The sequence below is a fragment of the Leptopilina boulardi genome, unplaced genomic scaffold, assembly GCF_019393585.1.
Source record: "Leptopilina boulardi isolate dan_hultmark-lab unplaced genomic scaffold, ZJU_Lbou_2.1 LbouV2_216, whole genome shotgun sequence".
Lineage (NCBI taxonomy): Eukaryota > Metazoa > Arthropoda > Insecta > Hymenoptera > Figitidae > Leptopilina > Leptopilina boulardi.
This window is the reverse complement of record NW_026137770.1, coordinates 4480657-4504175: the sequence shown is the minus strand read 5'-3', so window position 1 is coordinate 4504175 and position 23519 is coordinate 4480657. Positions and strand designations below refer to the sequence as shown.

At 28.0% G+C, this 23519-nt stretch overlaps 2 protein-coding genes across 2 annotated transcripts in view; both read left to right on the top strand.

The window, feature by feature from the left end:
- The first annotated feature begins 43 nt into the window (after positions 1 to 43).
- LOC127279403 (deoxyribodipyrimidine photo-lyase) lies at positions 44 to 11989 on the top strand. Its single transcript, XM_051301736.1, has 7 exons — positions 44 to 292; positions 4510 to 4592; positions 4695 to 4821; positions 4930 to 5258; positions 7071 to 7621; positions 7825 to 8066; positions 8174 to 11989. Exons 1-7 carry the CDS (start codon positions 226 to 228, stop codon positions 8347 to 8349), a joined length of 1575 nt encoding a protein of 524 aa, XP_051157693.1. The 5' UTR covers positions 44 to 225; the 3' UTR covers positions 8350 to 11989.
- A 401-nt stretch (positions 11990 to 12390) lies between these two features.
- LOC127279399 (alpha-catulin) overlaps positions 12391 to 23519 on the top strand; it is a 48727-nt gene continuing 37598 nt past the window's right edge. Inside the window, exons 1-5 of the mRNA XM_051301729.1 lie at positions 12391 to 13009; positions 17715 to 17904; positions 18114 to 18391; positions 18628 to 18864; positions 19761 to 20024. Coding sequence (XP_051157686.1) covers positions 12977 to 13009; positions 17715 to 17904; positions 18114 to 18391; positions 18628 to 18864; positions 19761 to 20024 — 1002 coding nt within the window. The 5' untranslated portion in view covers positions 12391 to 12976. The remainder of the gene's footprint in view (positions 13010 to 17714; positions 17905 to 18113; positions 18392 to 18627; positions 18865 to 19760; positions 20025 to 23519) is intronic.

Genomic DNA, 23519 nt, shown 5'->3' with positions numbered 1-23519 from the left:
TAGTGCTCCCTGTATGATTTTAGCAATGGAGGCTTTTGTAGAAAGGCCATAATAGAAATTAGAATTGTGAAATCTCAAATATAGTTTTAATTTTTCTATTGTAAATTAATTATATTTTAAACTTTACATGTGACCTTATCAAGTGTTTTTTAATGAAAAAAAAACTATAAAAACGTTGCTGATATTCTTTCTTAAGTCAATAATTTATTTTTAATGTAATTTTGAATGAAAATTGTAAATTACGCATTTGCCACCAAATTTCATAACCTCTTCATTCAAGTTTGTATGAAATGTGAGTAAAAAAATAAATAAAAATTGATAACAAGATATATGGCAAAATAAAAGAAGAAAATTATATCATTAATAGTTCCTGTCAAAATAAATGAAATATATTAATTTGTTGATTAATGAGAATTAAGTTTATTTATTTTCTTTGTAAAAAGCACCAGTAATTTTATGAAATTCAACTGAGTTACTAATTTACTGAGAAACGAAAATAATTTTTAATGCACTGATTATTATAGATATATAATAAAGAAAGAAAAGTATATAAATTGTATTAGCAAAAATATCAACGTGAGAAACACCTGCCCCCTTATAGGTTATAAGCACATGCATGCACCATTTTTCAACTAATTTAAAAATGTTTGAGATTAAAGAGATTGATCTATATACCTATTCGATTTCTCCCGGTTTTGAAATAAAAATTATCCTAACATTACTTCGGCTTTCTAAAAAAAATTGATCTGAAAAAATATCATTACAGACGACAGAGCTGATGTTTTCTAGGGAAAATGCCCTAATTACGGCGCGATTCGAGTCAAAACACCTTTGAAATAGAAAATTCGTCATTTCTATTGTAGAAAGTCAATTTAAGACTTATGAAGCTATAAAAGCTTATGTTATTTAGATATTAAAAAAAATTTTAATTTTATAGAAATCGATTATTTAAAGAAATATGAGAAATTAAAATTAATACCGTAATTTTCTATTACGGTGCGTTTGTATCAGTTTCGGTGTATCAATTACGGTGACCAAAATTACGTGTATTTTGAAGATACTTTGCTCACCGTAATTGAAGCTAATGGAAATCTTGAAAATGTTTTAATTACGGCGAGGGAAGAAATTTAATCTCAAATAATTCAATTAATAATTGTTTAAACCCGTGCAGAAATTTTGGCAAGGCGCCGATCAGGGCCTGATAAGGGTAAAAATGGCCCACGTCGGGCAATTCGATCGATGCCACATCAGGAAATAATGAAACGCCTACCTGATCAGGGCCAGGGAATTAAATAAAAAAAATTTCGATTTTAAATAAATGAATACCGCACTGAGAAAAAGAATTATTTGTTTCAAATATAAAGATCAGTTTAAAAGTTTTTGTTTAACCCAACACAGTTTTTATGTTTAATTTTAATATATAGAAAATATTTTCTACTTTGGCTTAAAATTATTATTTGTTTGAATAATTATGTTTGATTCAAACATATTTTCTGTTTGGCTTAAACTGAAAATATGTTTAAAATTTTTATGTTTGATTTAAACATAAAAATTTATTATGAATAAATTGAAATCAACCATAATTTATGTTTAAATTAAATATATTTTCACATTGAATCAACCAGAGAATATATTTAATTTAAACATAAATATGTTTGACTGTATAACAAAGCTATTTTAAGTTTGGGTTAAACATATTATGTTTGAATCAAACATATCGTTTTCTCAGTGCGCCATTCGAAAGAACGTGGAAAAATAAGAAACTTTTCTCTTTACAACTTTTTTATCCGTCCACACCTTTTTTTATTTATTACAAAAAGGTGTGAACGAATAAAAAAGTTGTATAAAGAGGAAATTTTTCCTCGTTCTATCAAATGACAACATTGGTTTTTACAAATCGAATTTTTTTATTAAATTGTTTAAACAAATTAGATAAACAAATTATTTTGCAAGAAAAAATAGGGGTCACTTTTTTTCGGTTATTCTATTTGAATCCAATAGTTAGTTTTGATGTTTTTGCAATTCTCAGAGCTTGAGCTGTATCGTACTTATTTTTGCTAATTGTTTATAATTATTTATTGCAAAAAGGTGTGGACGGATAAAAAAGTTGTAAAGTGAAAAGTTTCTTATTTTTCCACGTTCTTTAAAATGGCGGTATTCATTTATTTAAAATCGAAATTTTTTTATTTAATTGTTTAAACAAATTAGCAAAACAAATTCTTTTACAAAAAGAAAAAATAGGTGTATCTTTTTTTCGGTTATGCTATGAATCCAATAGTTAGTTTCACGTTAGAAACGCTGTGTAACCTATGGGCCTTAATGGGTTAAGGAAAGTATAAACTTCCGAGGGGCTATTCACTGAGATCCGAGAGATCCAGAGACGACGTAATCTTTTTTTTCTGTCTTTTGTCATCTTTGGTCGTCCTGGACCGTTTTTTCGATCTTGCATTAATTGATCGCATTGTTTTTTTTTAATTTGTAGTGACGCATTTCAAAGCTATGCCTTTAATTTATACAGGGTTTTCAAAAAGTATGGAAACTTGCAAATATCTCGAATAGTACGAATTTTCGTCTTAAGGAGTTTTTTTTAAATTTATTTAAATTTGAATACCCGGATCAAATAACTCGACCGACGCTCGGACGCACGCTCTAATGGTAGTCGGGTAGCAGTGAGCCGCCCACAGGCTGTCACTGCTACTTGACTGGTAATAGAGCGTTCGTCCGAGCGTCGGTCGAGTTATTTGATCCGGGTATTCATTTGTAGAAAAATGTTGGGCTGATGAATATCTGGGATTGGGCCCAATATTTTGGGCACTTATACGACATGTTTAAACGCAGAATTTTATGGGGATTACGAATTTGTTATTGGAAATTAGTGGTAATAAATAAATAAATAAATTTAATTTAATTTTTTTTATTTAAAACTTTGAAATTCTAGAATTAACCTTTTTTTAGTAAAAATTTTTCCAATTCATTATTTCTGAAACGGTGCAAAATACCCTCATCAAATTTTTATAACAGTTAAATTATATCAACATTAAAATATGTGCAAAACCCTAAATTTTTTGAAACTTCCAAAAAAAAGTTACAAGCTTCGAAAAATTGTAAAATTTTTTTACTGAAAAAATTTTCAAATCAATATTTAAAAATAAAATAATATTTTATAATTATAATAATCCCATCATTTTATGATGTAAAATAAATTGATCTATGGTTCTAGTAAATAATATCTAATGTTTTATAGTTTTTGAATAATAACGTTTTTAAAAAAAGTGCAACATTTAAGGTTACGAAATCACAACGTAAACCTCCTACTTTCAAAATAAATTATAATTTAAAAGGAAATAAAATTTATACGATAGTATTATGATCAATAAAATTAAATTTTATTAAAATATGCCAGCAACCACTCTTAGATGATTTTTAGTGGTTTGACCCATATAATTATAGGGGAATGTATCCATGAGTGGAGCACCTTTCCGATTTTTATGAAACCAATTGCGAAATATTAAACTATTGGTTTTAACTAAAAATAACACCGTAAAAACATTTTTAGTTTAATACCTAAGTAAATCGACGCATTTTTGTGTTTAATACAGCCGCACGAAAAAAATGGTGTTAAAAAATATTATGGAAGTTTTTTGACCATCTTTTCTGAGATTAAAAAAAATATTTAATTTTTATTTTATCAAAGTCAGTTTAATTTTTTTTATTTATATATTTATTTTTATCATACAAGAAGAATTTTTAATTATTCAACGGTTAGGAAAAATTTTATAATGATATTTAAAATAGCTTAAATTTTTATCAGTAGACTACCTTTGGTTACCATGAATGACCGTATATAATCGTCGATTGTTTTGTATCCAAAAATGATACTAAATTCACACCACTGTGGTAGATTTGACATTTTGCGTTTACAAATTTTTAAAATTTCATTAAAAGCGTTAAAAAAAGAAATCTGCTGAAGAAAAAAAGGCAATTGAAATTGATTTTGATTCGTTGGTTACAATGTCCAGTAAATTAAATAGAAAAAAAGGTATATTTCATTTACAACATTTGTAACACTGAAATTAATTAAAATGCACTAATCTTTTTGTTTATTTGTATGTTCTAAGTGTTTATAATAAATAAATATTCTATTAATCTTCAATGTTTATTTGATTTTTAATCATTTTTAAGCGATTTCAGCAGGTACAAATTTTTTTTTTGTCAATAAAACATCACTTCAGAAAATTGATTTAAAAATTTGTCTTTAAAGCTGAAAAAAAATATATCAATATATATATAACTTATAGCTGAGGACATTATCTATCCAACGGTGTATTATAGTTTTTAAATTTCCTTCACTGAAAAAAATTATTTGAGTAAATAAAAAAGTTATTTCCCAAGTGTGACCTTGAATTCAATTTTAATATTCAATATTTTTGAATTTCGATATTTTATTGACTATATTGGTTTCAAAAATTGCATTTTTTTATGAAAAAAATTTATAATTTTTAATTACAGATTCCAAAATGAAAAAATCAAATTCTACAAAAAGAGCACGCTCATTGGACTTAATTGATAAAATAAAAGAAGAACGTGAAAACGTAGGAAAACTTTTTAAACTTGTCCCAACTATTATTAAAATTCAATAAGAAAAATAACAAAAAAAAAAATTAATTATTAGTAAATATATTACTTGTTTGCAGACGGCAGAATCAGTTATAGATTTTAAGTTTAATAAGAAAAGAATCAGAATATTAACAAAGCTAGATGAGGTCGCTGAAGATTGTGATGGAGTACTTTATTGGATGTTTCGAGATGCCAGAGTTCAGGGTATACAAATATATATATTTTTATTATTAGAGTTTCCTGTTTTTACTTGTTAAATATACTCAATTAATGGATCAGAAAAAGTTCTATAAACTTTAATAAATTTTACAGATAACTGGGCATTTCTTTTTGCACAGAAAATAGCTTTAAAAAATCAAGTGCCTCTGCATGTATGTTTTTGTATTTTACCAAAGTTTCTTGACGCAACTATTCGTCATTATAAATTTCTTCTAAAAAATTTACAACATGTTGAAGAGGAATGCAAATCTCTAAATATAAACTTTAGCCTTTTACATGGTGAGCCTAATTCAGTCATTTTGGAATTTGTTCAAAAGTATAAAATGGGAGCTGTTATCACTGACTTTTTCCCTTTAAGATTGCCAATGTTTTGGGTCGACGATTTGAAAATGAAACTTCCCAAAGATGTACCTTTTTGTCAGGTAAATATATTTATAAATATATTTATTTGTTATAAAAGCAAATGTTTAAAAAATATTATAAGTTTTGTATATCAAATAATGTAAGTGTTACGAAGAGGAACAATTTTCTAATATTATTTTACAAAATTGTTCCTTTTTGTATCACTTATATTATTTGATATACAAAACTTATATTTTTTTAAATATTTGCTTTTATAACAAATAAGTACGTTTCGTGTAAAGAACCTTCGATTTCAGTGCGAGTGTAATGTTACACTCACACTTGTCTAATTTAATTTTATGAAAAATTTTTTCGAAAAAAAATTTATAAAACTCAATTTTTTTCAACTTGCAATAATTTTATTGTATTTTAATCGTAAAAATACATTGAATACTGAATTTCATTTTTCTAGGTCAAAAATTGTAATACTTACGGAAAAAGTTCCCTTTTTTTAAAAATTTTTATTTTTCGAAAAAAACTCAATTAAGGGGGAAAACTCCTGTAAATACACGTTTTTAGGGTTTCGTGGCTTAGGCCTCTCATATTTTTTCAAGATATATTTACAAAAAAGTGGTAAAGTTTATTGAATTGAAATAAAGCATACCTTAAAGTGTATAATATGAGCTATGTACAATAATTTTTTTAATTATTTCAAAAATTTTAAAAATATTACAAAATGGTGGCGTTACAGGCGTTTGAAGTTAGATCTTTGGTTTTGCGCCATGCAGCCTACTGGTCTCAAATCTATATAACAATTTCTATATAACAAAATTCTTATTTAAGAAAAGTTTTATTCAAGAAATTCTTGTTCAATCTAATTTTTATTTATAGAATTGTCATTTAACAGAAATTCTTCTTAGCTAAATTTTTAAGACAGCGAATTTCTATTTCACAGATTTAAAATCAACCAATCAAAAATTATTAAGAAAATTGTGATTGGTTGATTTTAAAACTCCCGCTGGTATACCAAGTGGATAATCTGATATATGAAAGTTCGATCAAATGGAAATTCGACATTTTAACATTTCTATCTAATGATAGAACACTTATAAAGTTCAAATAAAGTATCTGTGAAATAGAAATTCGCTGTCTTAAAAATTTAGCTAAGAAGAATTTCTGTTAAATGACAATTCTATAAATAAAAATTAGATTGAACAAGAATTTCTTGAATAAAACTTTTCTTAAATAAGAATTTTGTTATATAGAAATTCTTTTAGTTGGAAATTCCGTTAATAAAAATACTTTTTAAGTGAATATTCGGATAAATAGAAATGCGACAAAAGAACAATTCTGATAAATAAAAATTCTTTATTATGAAAATTTTTCTAGATATCAATTTTGTTAAATGGAAATTGTGTTATTTAAAAATTCTATATATTAGAAAATCTGCTTTATCTAAGTTCAATTAAATAAAAATTCTACAAAATGAGAATTTTGTTTAATAGAAATTTTTAATTATTAAAATTGGGCTCATTATAAAATCTCTTTTTTAAAATTCTACTGAATGTAAATTCGATCATTTTTAATTTGGCAGCACAAAAATTCCGTCAAGTCTAATGAAGGGAATATTCATGCGTCCCTACACGGAAAAAAATAGTTCGCGAAACTTTCGTAAACTAGTTGTTCACTTTTGGACGGGCCCAAAGTTTGAAAATCTTTCATTAACTTTTTCCAAGATTTCACAAACTTTTTTTTGTGCGCGTGCGCAGACATTAAAGATTTCTAACAAAAAAAAACGGTAATTAGTCTCATTTTTAAATAACCAAATTTTTATTTGTCCTGAACTATATCTAGCTATATTTCTTATCAGACCTAATTATCTTCATTATTAGGTTGACGCTCATAATATAGTTCCTTGCTGGGTGACTTCGGAGAAGCAAGAATATTCAGCCCGCACAATTCGAAATAAAATAAACTCAAAGTTAGAAGAGTTTTTAACACCATTTCCACCCGTTATAAAGCATCCGTATTCAAGTAAACAAAAGTTGGAAAATAACGAATGGAAAACAGCATTAAACAATGTTAAAGTAGATAAAACTGTAGATGAAATATTATGGGCAAAACCAGGATACGAAAATGGCATTTTGGAACTTGAGTCATTTTGTAAAAATCGTTTGAATATTTATAATTCTAAACGAAATGATCCAGTAGTTGATGCTGTTAGCAATTTATCCCCGTGGTTTCATTTCGGAATGATATCTGTTCAAAGATGTATACTGGAAGTGAAGAAATATAAAAAGGACCATAAGGAATCAGTAGAAGCATTTATGGAAGAAGCTATTGTTCGACGAGAGTTGTCAGACAACTTTTGCTTTTATAATGAAAATTATGATTCAATTAAAGGTGCATATCAATGGGCGATAGATACGCTTGAAATTCATCGGTAAGATTGTTAAACAATTTTTTTTTTTTTTGAGATCCAAAAAGAAGAGTTGAGACAAATGGAAGTTACGATTTGGAACTAAATTAGTTGAAGGGAAAATGTGTCTTAATTCTCTTTTTAGGATATGACGTAAAATAAATATATCGCACGCTTAAAATCCTTAAATTGTGACGGCTTTACAAGTTTATTTTTATTTTTCGTAGGAAAGATAAACGAGAATACGTGTATGACTTAAAAGAGTTAGAAGAATCTTTGACTCATGATGATCTGTGGAATGCAGCTCAAAATCAGTTAGTGCAAGAAGGAAAAATGCATGGGTTCTTAAGAATGTATTGGGCCAAAAAAATTCTGGAGTGGACCGATACTCCAGAGTCTGCATTAAAATGGTCTATTTACTTAAATGATAAATACAGCATGGATGGTCGCGATCCTAATGGATACGTTGGTTTGTTCATATTTATTTTAGTTTTAAAAGTCAATTGACAAATTACGTTATTTACAATTGGAGGAAAATAAAACATCAACTTTAAAAATTTATTTGATATTTTTTAGGTTGCATGTGGTCAATCTGTGGAATTCATGATCAGGGTTGGAAAGAAAGACCAATATTTGGAAAGATACGGTACATGAACTATCAAGGCTGCCAAAGAAAGTTCGACGTACCGCAATTTGTATCGAAATGGGGAGGTAAAGTGGTCGAAAGTAATAAGAAAAAAAGAAAGAAATGAATTTAAGATATTTTGTCCAGTATTTTTCATACAGTATTATATTTCGGATGTCTACAAATTAGAAACTTCAATCTCTACTCTTGAGGTAGAAATACTTCAATGTTGGTTATTTTTAAAGTAAGAGATTTAAATTGATTTGTCACGACGTAGTCCTGAAATTCCATTTTTTAGATTTATTATTTATTGAATGTTACCATTTTTAATGCTATTTTAATCCTAGCTGAAAATATTTACCGGGATTTTCGTTTGAATATTTTACATTCTAAATAAGCATCAAATATGTTAGGTAATTTTTTTAAAAATGATAAATGAGACATTTTCGGGGACTTAGAATTCTAATTTGATGTCCATTTTTAAATATCTCTTAAGGTTTAAATGATGAAAAAATTTCCACACGGATTTCTGTCCGGATTGTTTCAAATTTCATTATGAATTTTCTTCTGAAAAATCCGGGTGAACTTTTTCAGGTTGGATTACTTTTATCTTTAATTAGAAATATATAGCTATCATTCACTGTTTTCCTACAATATTTGAAATATTTTAGAAATTAAACAAAAAATTTAGAAATAAAATTTTAGTAGATACTTTTTAGACAAAATTCTTTTTAATATTTAGGAAAACTTTGTTAAATTAATAGGGTGAAAAATTGTGTATGAAAATGACTTTTACGGTTTTTAGAGTTGAGCCCTTTGCAAAATTCACGATTCAATTATTCTATTTAAGTCCACGCTTGTTGCCGGGGTAGTCCATGACAATTAATGATAATAATAATCTGTTTCAAACTAATTGAGTTTGTAGAAAAGTGAGCCTGAATTGCCCTAACTTGCTTTTCTTCAGACAGTTTTCTAGCTGGTTTTGCTGCCAGATTAACAAGCTCATCCACACTTGCCAATGCGTTTTTCCGGATGAGGAAATTATGAACACGATTTGGATAGTCCTTAGAGTCTTCAAATTTGGCCTATACTCGACGTCTTAAATCGCCTTCGTCTTCAACCAAGAAGCGATGATCCTCTGGAATAGCCCATGTTGGAAAAGTGGCATAATTAAGCTTTAGCCACTCATCCATATCAAAACCCTACGCACCATAAATTGTGCAGAATTCTGGTCGGTATGGCAGATTGCATTCTACAAAATGGTCTTTCCTTGAACGGTAATTTATGCATCCCGGTGGTTTTCCAATAGTGATGAAGTAAGTTTGTGTCGACCTATTAACCATCGTTGCATCCTTTTTTGTCAGAAGAATTTATTACTCTCTAACAAATTAGAGACGTTCAATTCTTCAAGCACCTCCCTAAAAGATGTAATTCTCTTCATAGGAACAGGATCCACTCGAACAGAAGGAGCCACCTCAGTGTCCCTGTGTTAATATAACGGCTTGCCCGTAAAAAAAAATGTTAAAATGTTAAAATTTGTGACGGGTGTTTATCATTATTAATTCGTCTTCTCTTGAAGTTTTACTCACGAACTTCAGCTTCCATCATCTTCCTTACTGTAGTTGTCTTGATAAAAGAAGGCACTTTGGTTCGTAACACTCATTATGGAAATGATCAATTTCCCTCCTCGCTATCTCTAAATCACTAAAATTGGACATTGGTTCCAAATTGTTGCCAAAAATAATTATTTTGACCGGAATTCGAACCGTTACTTACGGTTCTTGAAGTTCTCCGGAAGACCGGTCTATTCTTCATTGTTCTCCTTATCAAACCCTGGTGATTAATATCGACAAATTAACCGAAAGATTCGCATCATATCCCCATTGCTGACAAATTAACTTTTCAGTTTCCTCGTCTTCACTTTCAACTTAAAATACCGAATCATTAAAAACCTCCAAATAAATTGCATTTTCAACGTCGATTTTCGAAGTCAGTTCTCTTTCAAAATTTTTAATTTTATCTATATTAAACTCAGTTTTATTCTCCGTTAATAATAATATCTCGTCAAACTCGACTAAGTCTAATTTCCGGCAAATACAAAAAACTATTTGAGGTTTATTTTTACAAAACCGCGCCTCGTGACGCCCTTTGATCCGTTTTTCCGCAATTGAGGCAAATCATGTTTTTGCAATTGTATAGCTATTTAGAACCTTCTGAGTTTGATACTTTAGTTATAGAATCGTTTGAATTAGTCGACTTAAAGTTTGAGACTTATTTTTCCGACTCTTCGAACCGTTACAGATATTTCTCTAATCTATTTTGACTGAGCTAATTTGTCTTTCGTGATTTTTACTTTTTCCGTGAATTAATCATCATTTATAGTACCTAGACTTTCTACAATACCATCGGAAATTGTCGGTACGATTAACGTGCGAGGAGTGGAAATTCGGTGCGGACTTTAAAGCAAGATATTTTAAGTTAGAAAAAAGTTAGAGGTTTCTAACTTAGATGGTTGGAAAGCTGATAAAATTCTGCTTCAGAATGTATATCAAGAAAATTTTTTTCTTTTTTTTTTTATTTATAACACCGAAAAGATTTCAAGAAAAAATTATGCAATTTTCGTACTTTCGTACTAATGTTTTTTGACTTCCGGCATAATCTAGAATAATGTATGGAAAAATTTGACAATTTGACAACATAATCTTTAAGATCTCAGCTTTAATTTACATTTTTGAAACTTAAAAAATGTTTTGTAGTTCCTGAAATATGTTAAAAAAGGTCCGAGCATGTTTTTCCACAACTCAGCTATCGGTCATAACTTTTTGCCGCCTCGCTGCTGGTTTGTTGAAAAACATGCTCGAACATTTTTTAACATATTTCGGGAACTACAAAACATTTTTTAAGTTTCAAAAATGCAAATTAAAGCTGAGATCTTAAAGATTATGTTGTAAAATTGTCAAATTTTTCCATACATTATTCTAGATTATGCCGAAAGTCAAAAAACATTAGTACGAAAGTACGAAAATTGCATAATTTTTTCTTGAAATCTTTTCGGTGTTATAAATAAAAAAAAAAAGAAAAAAATTTTCTTGATATACATTCAGAAGCAGAATTTTATCAACTTTCCAACCATCTAAGTTAGAAACCTCTAACTTTTTTTTAACTTAAAATATCTTGCTTTAAAGTCCGCACCGAATTTCCACTCCTCGCACGTTAATCGTACCGACAATTTCCGACGGTAGTGTATATTTCGATTTTTCAATACCAAAATTTATATCCGGTGAAAATTTGGTGTGACCTGTTAAAAGATAATTCTACTCTCCATAGAAGATAGTGTAGAGGACCATTGTTTGCTATTGTTTGCAAATAAAACAAGATTTTTTGCTTTATTATTGCTTAAATAAATGTGTAACGTACTTATTACTCCGTTTGATCCTGTATCAGTTTTATCCTCTTTATCAATAATAATATTTACTTTAACATGAGTAACTTCATTATTAATTACGAAATGATACATTTACGATAAGATTTTAAATAAGTTGAACCTACTTGTTATGGACTGCTGGTATATGTAACGTTCTGAACATAGTCAAATGAAAAAACAAGAAGAAAAGGTGAACTTTCATTTTTGGCTTTTATTTTTTGTTTATTTCTGTAAAGAAGATAATTTTTAAACATAATATGTATTTTGCATTTAAAAATTTAAAAGAATTTTTATCATAAAAGATGTACTTTTTAATATAATATATGAGATAAAAAATGTTTAACTTTATTTTAAAGTGTGAAAATACCATGCAATCTACAGATCCAATTTGCCCGTATGATAAGTATTTTAAGCTTATCAAAGGATAAGAAACTTTAAGCGAAAATCAAAAATAATGTTGCATCAATATCATTTACGTTTAGTACGATATTATAAACATGAAAGAAAAATTTTATGGCCCTACATGCAAATTAATATTTTTAGGGTAACATTTCTTTACGATGGGTGAGAGTATTTTCTTTGCAAATCTTAATACTGATGTCAAATCTATGTATGCTCTAGAAATATTGATTGCTTGCTGAGGGTGCGCGTTGCGTATATCACCTACTGCGATATACACGCACATAGCAGCCTCACCGAATTCACCCGTTTAACTCCCACGTTCAGTCCAGTTTCTTGTAGGCATTTAACAAACTAGGATCACTCTAATTTGAGTAGTTAATAAATCTAAATTTTCTGTGTTTATTGCTTTTTAGCAAGTGACTTATATTATGAATATCCGTTTATTATAATTAAAAGAAATTTACAGCTTATGACGCGACTTATCCGCCACCTGTACTCTTAAACCAATATCAGTTTCTAAATATTACTGTACTGCTTAAATTTATTTTAAAAAATACGATTACTTATTAAAAGAGGAGTGTACGATAGAAACACGTGTTTGCAAAATTTTCGATACACACTTACATTAAAAAAAGTATAATAATAATTATAATAAAGTAAAGCAATACAATGAAAAATCATAATACAAACATTTTTTACGAGTAATATTTGACGAATAGTATAGAATAATCTGCATTTCTAGTTTTGTTATATCATTGACACTTTTAAATCATAAATCAATAACATTAGTAGAGAAAATAAGTTACAAATTTTTTCTTATTTTATTTTTATAATATGTTACAACTCATCGTAAAACAGAAAATAATGATGATGTACAGTAGATACTGCCAAATATAAACCTTACAGAAGAAGGATATAATCTCTAAAGATGTATGAAGAAAGTATGTCAGTTGGGCAAGAGGTAGGTCATCATCTTAAAAATTTTTTGAGATGTAGTGTGTTAAATTATATTTATTAATTTAATAACTTGAGTGCTAGAGTTTTTCCATGTCAAAAATAATATAAAATAAAAATATTTGAATAAAATTACCTGTCACTTGGTATATATGTAAAAGTTTTTGGTATATTTAATCATAAATTTTACATTAGTTTTCAAAATCTTAAGATATGTTTGATTTAAAACGGCAGACAATGTTCTTTTTTTAAATATCGGTTTGACCTAAAAACTAATAATAAGGTTCCTGAGATTCAAAATGGTGGTGCCAATATGGCGGATTGTTTTTTGAAAAATTTTTGAAATTCAATTTCTACTTTTAATTAAATTGGATTTTATTTCTAGACATTTAAAGTTGAATGGGTGCAAAAAAATTAGAGTTAATATTGCGCATTGTACATTTTCATTTGAAGATTACTAAAATTATTTTAAAATAATTGATTTTTATAATATTTGTCGTACAAAGTAAAGGACTTTAAGGTTGTGTTTCAAATAATTTAATAAAAATAATTCAAATATATTCAAAGCTATTATTATTATTATTATTATTATTATTATTATTATTATTATTATTATTATTATTATTTTTATTTTTATTACCTTTATTTGACATTTTATAGCTGTTTTATAACTTTTTAGTTTTGTAAATTTTTTATTTACTTATTCGACTCGATAATTTAAACTAACCTTGGTTTAAAAACGTGGCTTAACAACCGCAAAATCATCCTTATATAAAATCATTTAAAAATTAAATACTAAACTATTAATAATAATTTCTTCCTCATATAGAAGAAGACATATTAGTGAAAATTATAGATGTATTTTTATCGAGACCATTTTATTATTATTAAAATCATCTTTTTGAATTTTGTAATGAAACGTTTGTTGACAATGTTTTTTAAATTGTTTTTTACGATCTAATATTGAAAAAATATTAATTTTTTATTACAAAATAAAAAATAAAAGAATTTTTAGTAGTTTTACTTATAAAGTACGTTTTATGTAAATTCTAATATGACACAATTGAATTGTATATAGATACTTTAAAAACACATCAATTGACCTATTTGAAAATCTTTTACGATCCTTCTGTGAAAAATTATTGAGACAAAATGTGTGACGAGTGCCAATATTTTTTTAATGGTTGGCAGTTTTTCATGAAATACACGTTTCTCTTTTTAAATCAATAAGAAAAAAATACATCTTGACAGTTTTACAAATAATTTTTATATTTTTGCTATTCCTAATAAAAATTAATACCGGTTTCGATTTATATTTTTATTTTAAAATTATTTGATTTTTCGTTTCTTTTTGCATATTACTTGTTATTTGATTTAAAATAATAATTATGTTGGATATTGTTTTTGGGGTCGTTGATTACGAATCTAAAAGTCAGATTTCAAAAATTCTAAATGGCGTATCCAATATGTCGGACATAAAATTATTTACAATTAATCAATTTTCACAAAAAGTGATATCGAGGAATTGAATGTAAATTATCACAACATATTTTCCATCTTTCTAATGTTTGTAACAATCTCAGCCTTATTGTAAATGTTTTCAGTTCAGGAAATTAATTATAATTTAGATCTTTCGCAGTGATAAGAGAAGAAAATCTTTTACAGAACGACATTATAGAATTTTATTTCATTGCATTTTTTGCGTCTTCAGAACTATAGAAATAAATAATTTATCACTCTCTAAATCTGAATTAGTAAAAATGTTTACTAATTTAAATTAGTGACTCACTTTTTGCTTTAGAATTAGTTAAATTTTACTAATTGTTAGTAAAAGTTACTTATAATTAGTAAAATTTTACTAATTGAGAAGCAAAAAGTGAGTCACTAATTCAAATTAGTAAACTTTTTTACTAATTCAGATTTAGAGAGCACGAATTTTTCAGTTATAAAAATATGTAAAGATAAAAATCTGATTTTATTTATATGTATAAGCATATAGTATATATATTAGAAAGGAATTAGATTGCATATGACTTTGAAAAGGAATTATCTTGAACTGAATATTGAATTAGTCTTATATTGTACTTTAATTTCAATAGGTATTGTTTTGCATACAACTTTGAATAGAAATTATCTCGCACTGACAATTTGATAAGAATTATCATATCTTGCATATACATTTGAATAAGGATATATTTATTGAAGAATAAGAGTATTTTAATCAGTCTAGAAACTGGCGTTTCTGAATGAAAAAAAAAATATATATATATCATATATTCATTATAAATGACACTTCCTAATAAATCTTTATAGCCTCACTTGGTCGAGCGCGTCTAGGCGCAGTCTCCCAGTACGGTTGAGTACTATACACACAAATACACATATTCTTTTTACACTATATGATCGAGGGTTCGAGGCTTGGAAGTCAACCCCTCGCAAGGTAATATTTCCGTGAATACTTTAGGGATTGTAACGATGATATTTCATTTTAAGACAAACAACGATGAACGTGTAGTCGAAAGGGGCATTTCATGCTGCCATTGCAAATTTGTAAAATTAGGTTTATTCAAAATTCTGTAGATAAAAAATATCAAGAAAATCAATATATTTTTCTTAATTGATTTGTCATATTGGTTCCGTCATTTAATAAATTTTCTAAATCTGACTTTAGATTCGTAATCAGCGACCCAAGAGACCAATAGACACCAAGTTTTATAAAAAAATAACAATTTTTTTAAAAAAATTAACCACCATATTGATTATTATGCCATATTGATTACGAATCTGAAGTTAATTTAAAAAAATTTCAAATGACAAGTCCAATATGTCGGGATATATTAATAAAAAAATTGAATCATTTTGCTTGAAACTTCTTATATCTGCGGGAGTTTTTAAGGTCACTGATTACGACTTTGAAGTCAGTTTCAAAAATTTTTGAAACGAAAACAATATGGTGAACGAAATATTTAAAAAAATTGTTAGTTAATTCCTAGTTAGTTGTAGTCTAAAATTTAACTAATGCTACAAATTTTGCTAAAAGTCAGTGACATCAAAAACCCACAAATACCAAATTTTATGAAAATCAAATTTTTTTAAAAATTTTGTCCTCTATATTTGATCCACCATTCTGAATTTTAAAATATGGACTTTACATTTTGCGAACTTCATTCAATAATTTTACGTATATTTGACACTATTATGTTACCTAATACAGCTTAACAATGTGTAAAAAAGAGGTATGCAAGGTTTTTTCTATTATTTGATCAATACCTACCTATAGAAGATAATAAAATTAATTTCAAGAATGTGCCTTAAAAGAAAATTAAGTTTTCTATAATACCTAAAAGTTTAAAGGTTCTATAGATATGCCCATGTACATTCTTTTACCGATTTTAAAATTTGTAAAATTACATTTTTGTCTAGGATGGTTTTTATTTTCTTTGAAACTCTAATTTTTGATTGTATGTAAGAAAAGTTCCTTTTCTGGCTCATATGTAAAAAGAATAAATAAGTAGATTCTCAATCGAATATTTAACTTCCCATTGTGATGAAACACCTTTATTGCAAATTACTTCAAACTTTCCGAGTTTTTAGTGTACATAATTTGGATGGTATAATTCTGTGGTTGAAAGGCATAACAGCATAACTGACATTTTTATCAAATTTGAGATAACACCAGTTCTAGTACATTTAGTAATGCTTTCCAAAGATTCATAGTTGAAAAATCATTTATGTAACTATTTAAGTAGAAAATGATGATAAAAACCTATTCGCATAACTGCACTTTTGGCAATAGGCGATAGGCATAAGCGCATAACTGCATTCAGAATAAAAAAACAATTGACGTAATCTACAAAATTAAAGTAATATTTTAAAATAAAAATATTATTTATTTATTTATTACTTATTTTTATCTTATAATAAGAAATTTCAGAAAAAATAAATTTTTTATTAGTTTGACTAATTTTTCGATTTTCTCTTTTCATTAATTCTTTTGAATCACAGGTATCTTCATTCTTCTCGATATCTTCACAAAAAATATTAAATTTGAGAAATTACGGAAATGTAAACATAAAACCTAACCAATTTTATAACCTATTTTTAAAAAATATTCGTTTGATTTTTTTCATAGATACAATAAACATAAATAATAATTGTATTCTTTTGCCTTGATTATAATCATCTCCTTCAGATATATTTGTTTCAGACTCAGATTCGTACGTCGCTATTAAATCCATTTTGACAATTTATTATGACATGAAAAATAGAGTGAAGTTGGTTACATATTTAAACTTTAACAGCATAAACACATAACTGCAAAAAAACTTTCAATTTGACTAAGAATATATTAAATTTCATATGAATTCATGCGTTTTATAAAATGTGATAAACGTATTTTAAAAATATATTAAATAATGAGACTAAATGCTGAATACCAAACACATCCGTTGATTTTCTGTTTTGACAGAGCTAAATGAATATTAAAACTCATTTTTCTCAAAATCGTGACAAATGCAGTTGTGCTGTTATGCCTTTCAACCACAGAATTGACCTAAGCAAAATACCTTTGCAAACATGAAGCATGAGTTAGAAAAGAACAGAGATAGATTTGTGTTCTTTTCTGTCTCATATGCATCTAGTTCGTAAATAGTTATTGCGAAGCTATTGTGCGTTGGTCGCAATAATATAACGCTATATATAACATTTTCTAGATTTCTGCGTTAATGTCGCAAGGAGAATATTCATTGTGTTCTGACCAAAACTTGAGGGCAGTTGCAAGGGTTGGACAAGCTGTTAATTTAGCAGTAGATCGATTTGTCACGGTGGGAGAAACAATTGCAGATGATAATCCAGAAATTAATCAAGGCATGTACGAAGCTTGTAAAGAAGCTAGAGTCGCAGGTAAAATATTTTCAATAATTATAATAGGCAATTAAAAAATATATTACTCATATCAATTAATAATTAGATAAGTGTGATCATTAAAACCAAAGCTTTATTACACAGAATGAATTAAAACCTGAACTCCATTGACTTCCTTTGCTCCTCTGCTTAATTCAAAATTTCCTATTAAATCATTCTTGAATCTATTTTGCGATTAATAATTTTAGGCTCTGCAATTGAAAAGTTATGTGAATGTGCTATGGAGGATAATGTTGACGACAGAGGGGCAGTAGTTCGTGCAGCCAGATGTCTTCTTGTATCAGTAACAAGAGTTCTTCTACTGGCCGATATTGTTGTAGTTAAACAACTTTTGCTGGCAAAAGATAAAGTTGCACGCAGTCTAGGTCGACTAGAAAGTGTTTCAAATTTTACAGAGTTCGTTAAAGCTTTTAGCCAATTTGGTGCAGAAATGGTGGAACTCGCTCATTTAACTGGTGATCGACAGGTACGAAATTTAATTGTAACATAAGTTGACCCTTTTGAACGATTTTAATTCAAAATTAATTTCTAAAAGATACTTATTCATACTATATTATCTTATAAATGTAATCTAATTCAAAAACAGTACCGCAGTTAACATTAATTTATGTTGTTTTAGATTATTATTGTTGTAAAAAAATATTAATTTTTTGTTTGTAATTATATATTTATATCTAATGAATTTAAAAAAAATAATTGCAGAATGATCTTAAAGATGAGAGACGAAGAGCACAAATGGCAGCTGCACGACAGGTTTTAGAAAGAAGTACAATGATGCTGCTTACTTCGAGTAAAGCATGTTTAAGGCATCCAGATTGTCCATCTGCAAAAGAAAATAGAGATACAGTTTTTTGTCAAATGAGAAGAGCAATGGACTTAATACATTATGTTGTCAAAGATGGAGTTATTGAATGCAATGAGTCATATTCAAATCCTGAGGTACCTATTATACATAATATTCACATTTAATATGAATTGCTTTTGAACAGAACTCATCGCTTTTATCTGTGATTTAGAAAGTTATCTATTGTCCTGTATTAGCTCAATAAATGTCGATCTAACCAGATACCCTACATTAACCGTGCTCGACATAAAGTCTACCTTCGGTTTCGGGTCAATATTAATGTCTTGAACCACTCTCTGTCCAAGATATTTAGTTCACTGGATGAACTCTCCCTATTGGAAAATCTTATATAGGTCCCTACAAGGAATTTTGTAAGGATGCCACGTGAATACTTTTAGGATTCTTTATAGGAACCCTTCTATGGGATAACTATGTTATCTCATAGAATTCCTATAGGATTCTATATAATAACCCTATAGAATAACATATGTTTGTCCTATAGAAGTGTTCCTGCATAGAAACCTACATAGATTTCTATAAAGTCATTAACTTTAACTTTAATGCATTCAAATTTTTGGAATATATCTGAACCTGTACCGCATTATATTTTAGAGCTATCCGTGTACCATACATCAGGGTTCAGTTCCATGATGGCGCGAATACAGAATGCAAAGAAAAAAATCATGAGAGTGAAAAAGATAGCTATATTTTTCTATCTCTTCTGCACTTATGGTTTTCTGTTTTGCATTCTTTATTCGCACCGACGTGGGACTGTACCCTCACTCTCATTTTGAAACGTACCTTCTTTTATTATTCTCTGGAAGGAATTAATCCAGCAATTTTTTTTAAACTCTAAAAACTTTTGAATAATTGAAAAAGATTCACATATATATCATGAAAATGTAGCAAATCATTCATTAACGAAACAAAAATAATATATATTATTTAAAAACAATATAAATTATTTAAAAACTATATAAATTATTTTCAGAGTCCACAACAAGAAGACTGGGATAGTAGTACTGTTTTTTCTGCTTTAAATCATTTTGAAAAATTTATTGAAAAATGTAGAAAGTCACTTTTGGGACCAAATTATAGAGACACATTAATAAGTTCCCTTGAAACAGTTGTAGAAAGAACTCAGGATTTTACCGATAGTGCTTATACAACTCACGAACACAGGGAAAATATTCTCCTTCTCTGCGATAGAGCAAGATTAGAACTAAATGCCTTATTCAGACTTGTAAATAACAAGGTAAGTGGTCGAATTACAATTCAGTTTTATTTAATGATTTACATACAATTATGAACTTGATAAAATTATTCTTATTAATTTATATGCAACATAATTTTAAAATATCTTTTGTTTTATTTCCATTATTCTTTTAAGTATTTTTAAAGTAAAATTGGTTGTTTCTTGTTTTTTTAAACAAAAAGCGTTGTCACTGTTTTTTTTACGAAACATTAAGTATTCGTTGTTCAAAATATCTCACGTGTATTATCCTACTATGGACAGGAATTTGTATTTTTCATAAATATTGAATAGGAATTATTACTTAAAGAATTTCTTTTATATCGAATAACTTTATATTTAATTAAATGTTTATTAAAAAATTCATGACTGTATGTAAATCCCTAACTATATGCTAATTCAATTATGAAATGTTATCCACAAACATAAAGTTTTTTGGTTGAAAATCTTTGTTCATGATCTTAAAAAAATATCATATACGAAAAAGCTTCTATAAGACCATTGTCAATATTTTATATATGAACTTCGTCATGATTAGTACAAGGAATTAGAATTTGTCGTTTTACTTGTTGATCTTGTGCTATTCATAACCCAGTTTACGTATAAAATATTGTTAATGTTCTTTTACGAACTCTTAGGTCTGATCTTTTATGTACAAGAATTTTCTTCCGATTTAGATGTTAACATACCCTACTTTTAAAAAAAGACTCTATTGAAAATTCCTGCTAATGATCACACATAGGATCCTATGTCGAATACCTTTTTGAGTTCCCTCGCATGTTTCTGTGTGGGTTACTACGCACTATTGCAAAGGATCCTGCAAAGAACTTCTGTGTGATTTTACATGGTTTCCAGCATGCTGAAATTATTATCATCAAGGAATCTCATGTGGATTCTTACATATGATTTTACCTCGACATGAACAGAAATCATGTGGGACTTCATGAAGATTCTGAAATATGAATTAACATTTCACATGAATTTATGTAAAGGAAACAATATAGGATTTCATGTGGGAATTTTCAGTTGGCTGTAATTCATATAAAAATAAAAAAGAAATTATGCTTTGCAATACATTTTCAGAGTTAGAGTCTCAGCTCTTATAGTATTCAAGACTCAGTTTAGGTTGGTTGGTTAGGTTTGTTGGAAGACTGATCTTAACTTTGGGAGGGAAAATTTTCATTAACTGGCGCTGTAAATGTGAAACTATGATGATCTATATCTTTATTGAAACCCATGTAATTTCCTACATAAGATCCCACATGAAATCCTATAGGTATAAGGTTATTCAAGTTGGGTGTGGGAAAGCCAAGATGGATGATGGCTGGTGCACAAACATCCGGCCTATTCAGCCTATCAGCATTCATGTTTGTGCACCAGCCATCATCCATCTTGGCTTTCCCACACCCAACTTGAATAACCTTATTGTTTCCTTTACATAAATTCATGTGAAATGTTAGGTTCATATTTCAGAATCTACATGAATTCCCATATTATTTCCAATATGTTCTAGTCCATGTAAAATCATATGTAAGAATTATGAAATCTTATACATGGTTTCCTTTATTAATACTTTCATGTACGATTTTATATAAGGAAATCTTTACAATTTCATATGATATTTTTTGTAAGATTTGATGTGGGTAATTATGAAGGAAATTGACGTAAGTAATTGACAAAAATAATATTCCAGAAAAATTGTCGGAAATAATGTAGATATCCACATACATTTCTGTGTGGAAACGAAATCGTAAATTTCCACATGAAATCATACTCCATATTGTGTCCCAATATGCGGATTCCCATATAGGATCCCAGGTAGGAATTTTCAATAGAGTACTTAATAAGTTTCTTGTTTCGTGTTGTAAACATATTAATAGTCAAACTACCCTAAAGTAATTTTATTTAATAGGAGTCACCACCTTTATTTTTACCGTTTTAAATTTCAATGATCTCATATCCTAGATAGCACCGAACTTTACAAAAAGTGAATAAGAAGCAAACTTTGGTGCTATCTGGGATAGTATTATATTTTTTTATTGCATAATTTATGTCCTAAAAACACACAATAAAGTGGTAAAAAAATCTTATAATTTTTTACCAGTTTATAATTTGTATTTTTTATTATAAAATTTTCGAAAACCCATGCGATCATTAAAATTTAAAGGGTTCAAAATAAAGATGGTGAGTCACCTTAAGGGGTTACACCACTTTGACCGCATGAAAAAATACGCTTTCTCAAGAATTTTTTTATGAAGAAAGGAAATTTTTTTAATAAAATTAAAATACGGTTTTGAGCTAAAATAAAAAACCAAAAAGCATTAGTTTCTGTAACCCAAAATCTGAAGAAATACGTAGCCATTTTTAATAATATGCTTTTTTCACAAAATGGCATTGAAAAATTGGCGATTCAAACAGCTACACTAGCGCCACAGTTGAACTAATTTAGGCGTGACTCGCTCTAAAGCAGTCTCTGTTTTGACAGTTTATTTCAAATTATTTAATTATTCTGATATTTTTATTGCGTTTGTAAAATTATTTTTAAGCGTTAAATAAAAAAAAATAATTTAAAACACATGGAGTGCTACAGAGCGAGTCACGCCTAAATTAGTTCAACTGTGGCGCTAGTGTAGCTGTTTGAATCGCCAATTGTATTCTAAATATTTTTTTTGTAGTTTAATTGCATAATAACGTTATGCACTTTAATTTTATTGAACAAATTTCCTTTCTTCAAAAAAATTCTTGAAAACGCGTATTTCTTTTTGCGGTGAAAGAGTACTCTTTCACTAAAAAAGTGTCTACTATTTAAAATGTCGACTATTTGGAGTTTCGATCAAATAAAAGTTCGACCATTTGGAATTCCTACCGTTCAAAATTTCAAACATTTAGAGTATCGACCATCTACAGCTTGAAGCATTTTAAATTTCGATCATTTAATATATCGACCATTTAGAATGTCGACTTTTTAGAATTTGGGGTAAAATCATCCACCTCGCATTTACGCCCTAATCATAATAAAAATTAAAGATGAGTACTTCTTTTCAATGTATATGTTTTCCATGTAAATGGATTTATTATTTACATTACACGTTTCAAAAAAATTAAAACTGAGTATTAGTTTTGCCCACGAGATGAGATGAGATTTCACATAGTATCGTATTGGTCTCGTTAAATATTAAAATTCTCGGTTTCGAAAATTATGGTCTTGATTTCGGATTCGTAGTTTCGATCCGTTTTCTTGCCTTGACTCGAGTAACTTAGAATTAAATTAAATAATATGATTCAGAAAAAATAACCACTTAAAACTGCAAATTAAATTATCAAATTCTTTTTAAATAACTAACTTGGACCTTGGACTTAATTTATTCATGCTAAAAATTATTACGCAGCTGTGAAGGCTTAAGAAAACTACTGCACAGCCTTTCATTTTTTTCTAGACGAGGACATAAATGAACATGTATATGAACCTACACAAGAATTATAGTATTGGTGGCCCGT

What these genes read in the sequence shown, in the direction of transcription:
- LOC127279403 (XM_051301736.1), top strand. Translation starts at nt 226, where the DNA reads ATGAAAATTGTAAATTACGCATTTGCCACCAAATTTCATAACCTCTTC. An exon ending in TAAAAGAAGAACGTGAAAAC is followed by an intron (nt 4,593 to 4,694) that starts GTAGGAAAACTT and finishes ACTTGTTTGCAG; the next exon opens with ACGGCAGAATCAGTTATAGA. An exon ending in TCGAGATGCCAGAGTTCAGG is followed by an intron (nt 4,822 to 4,929) that starts GTATACAAATAT and finishes TAAATTTTACAG; the next exon opens with ATAACTGGGCATTTCTTTTT.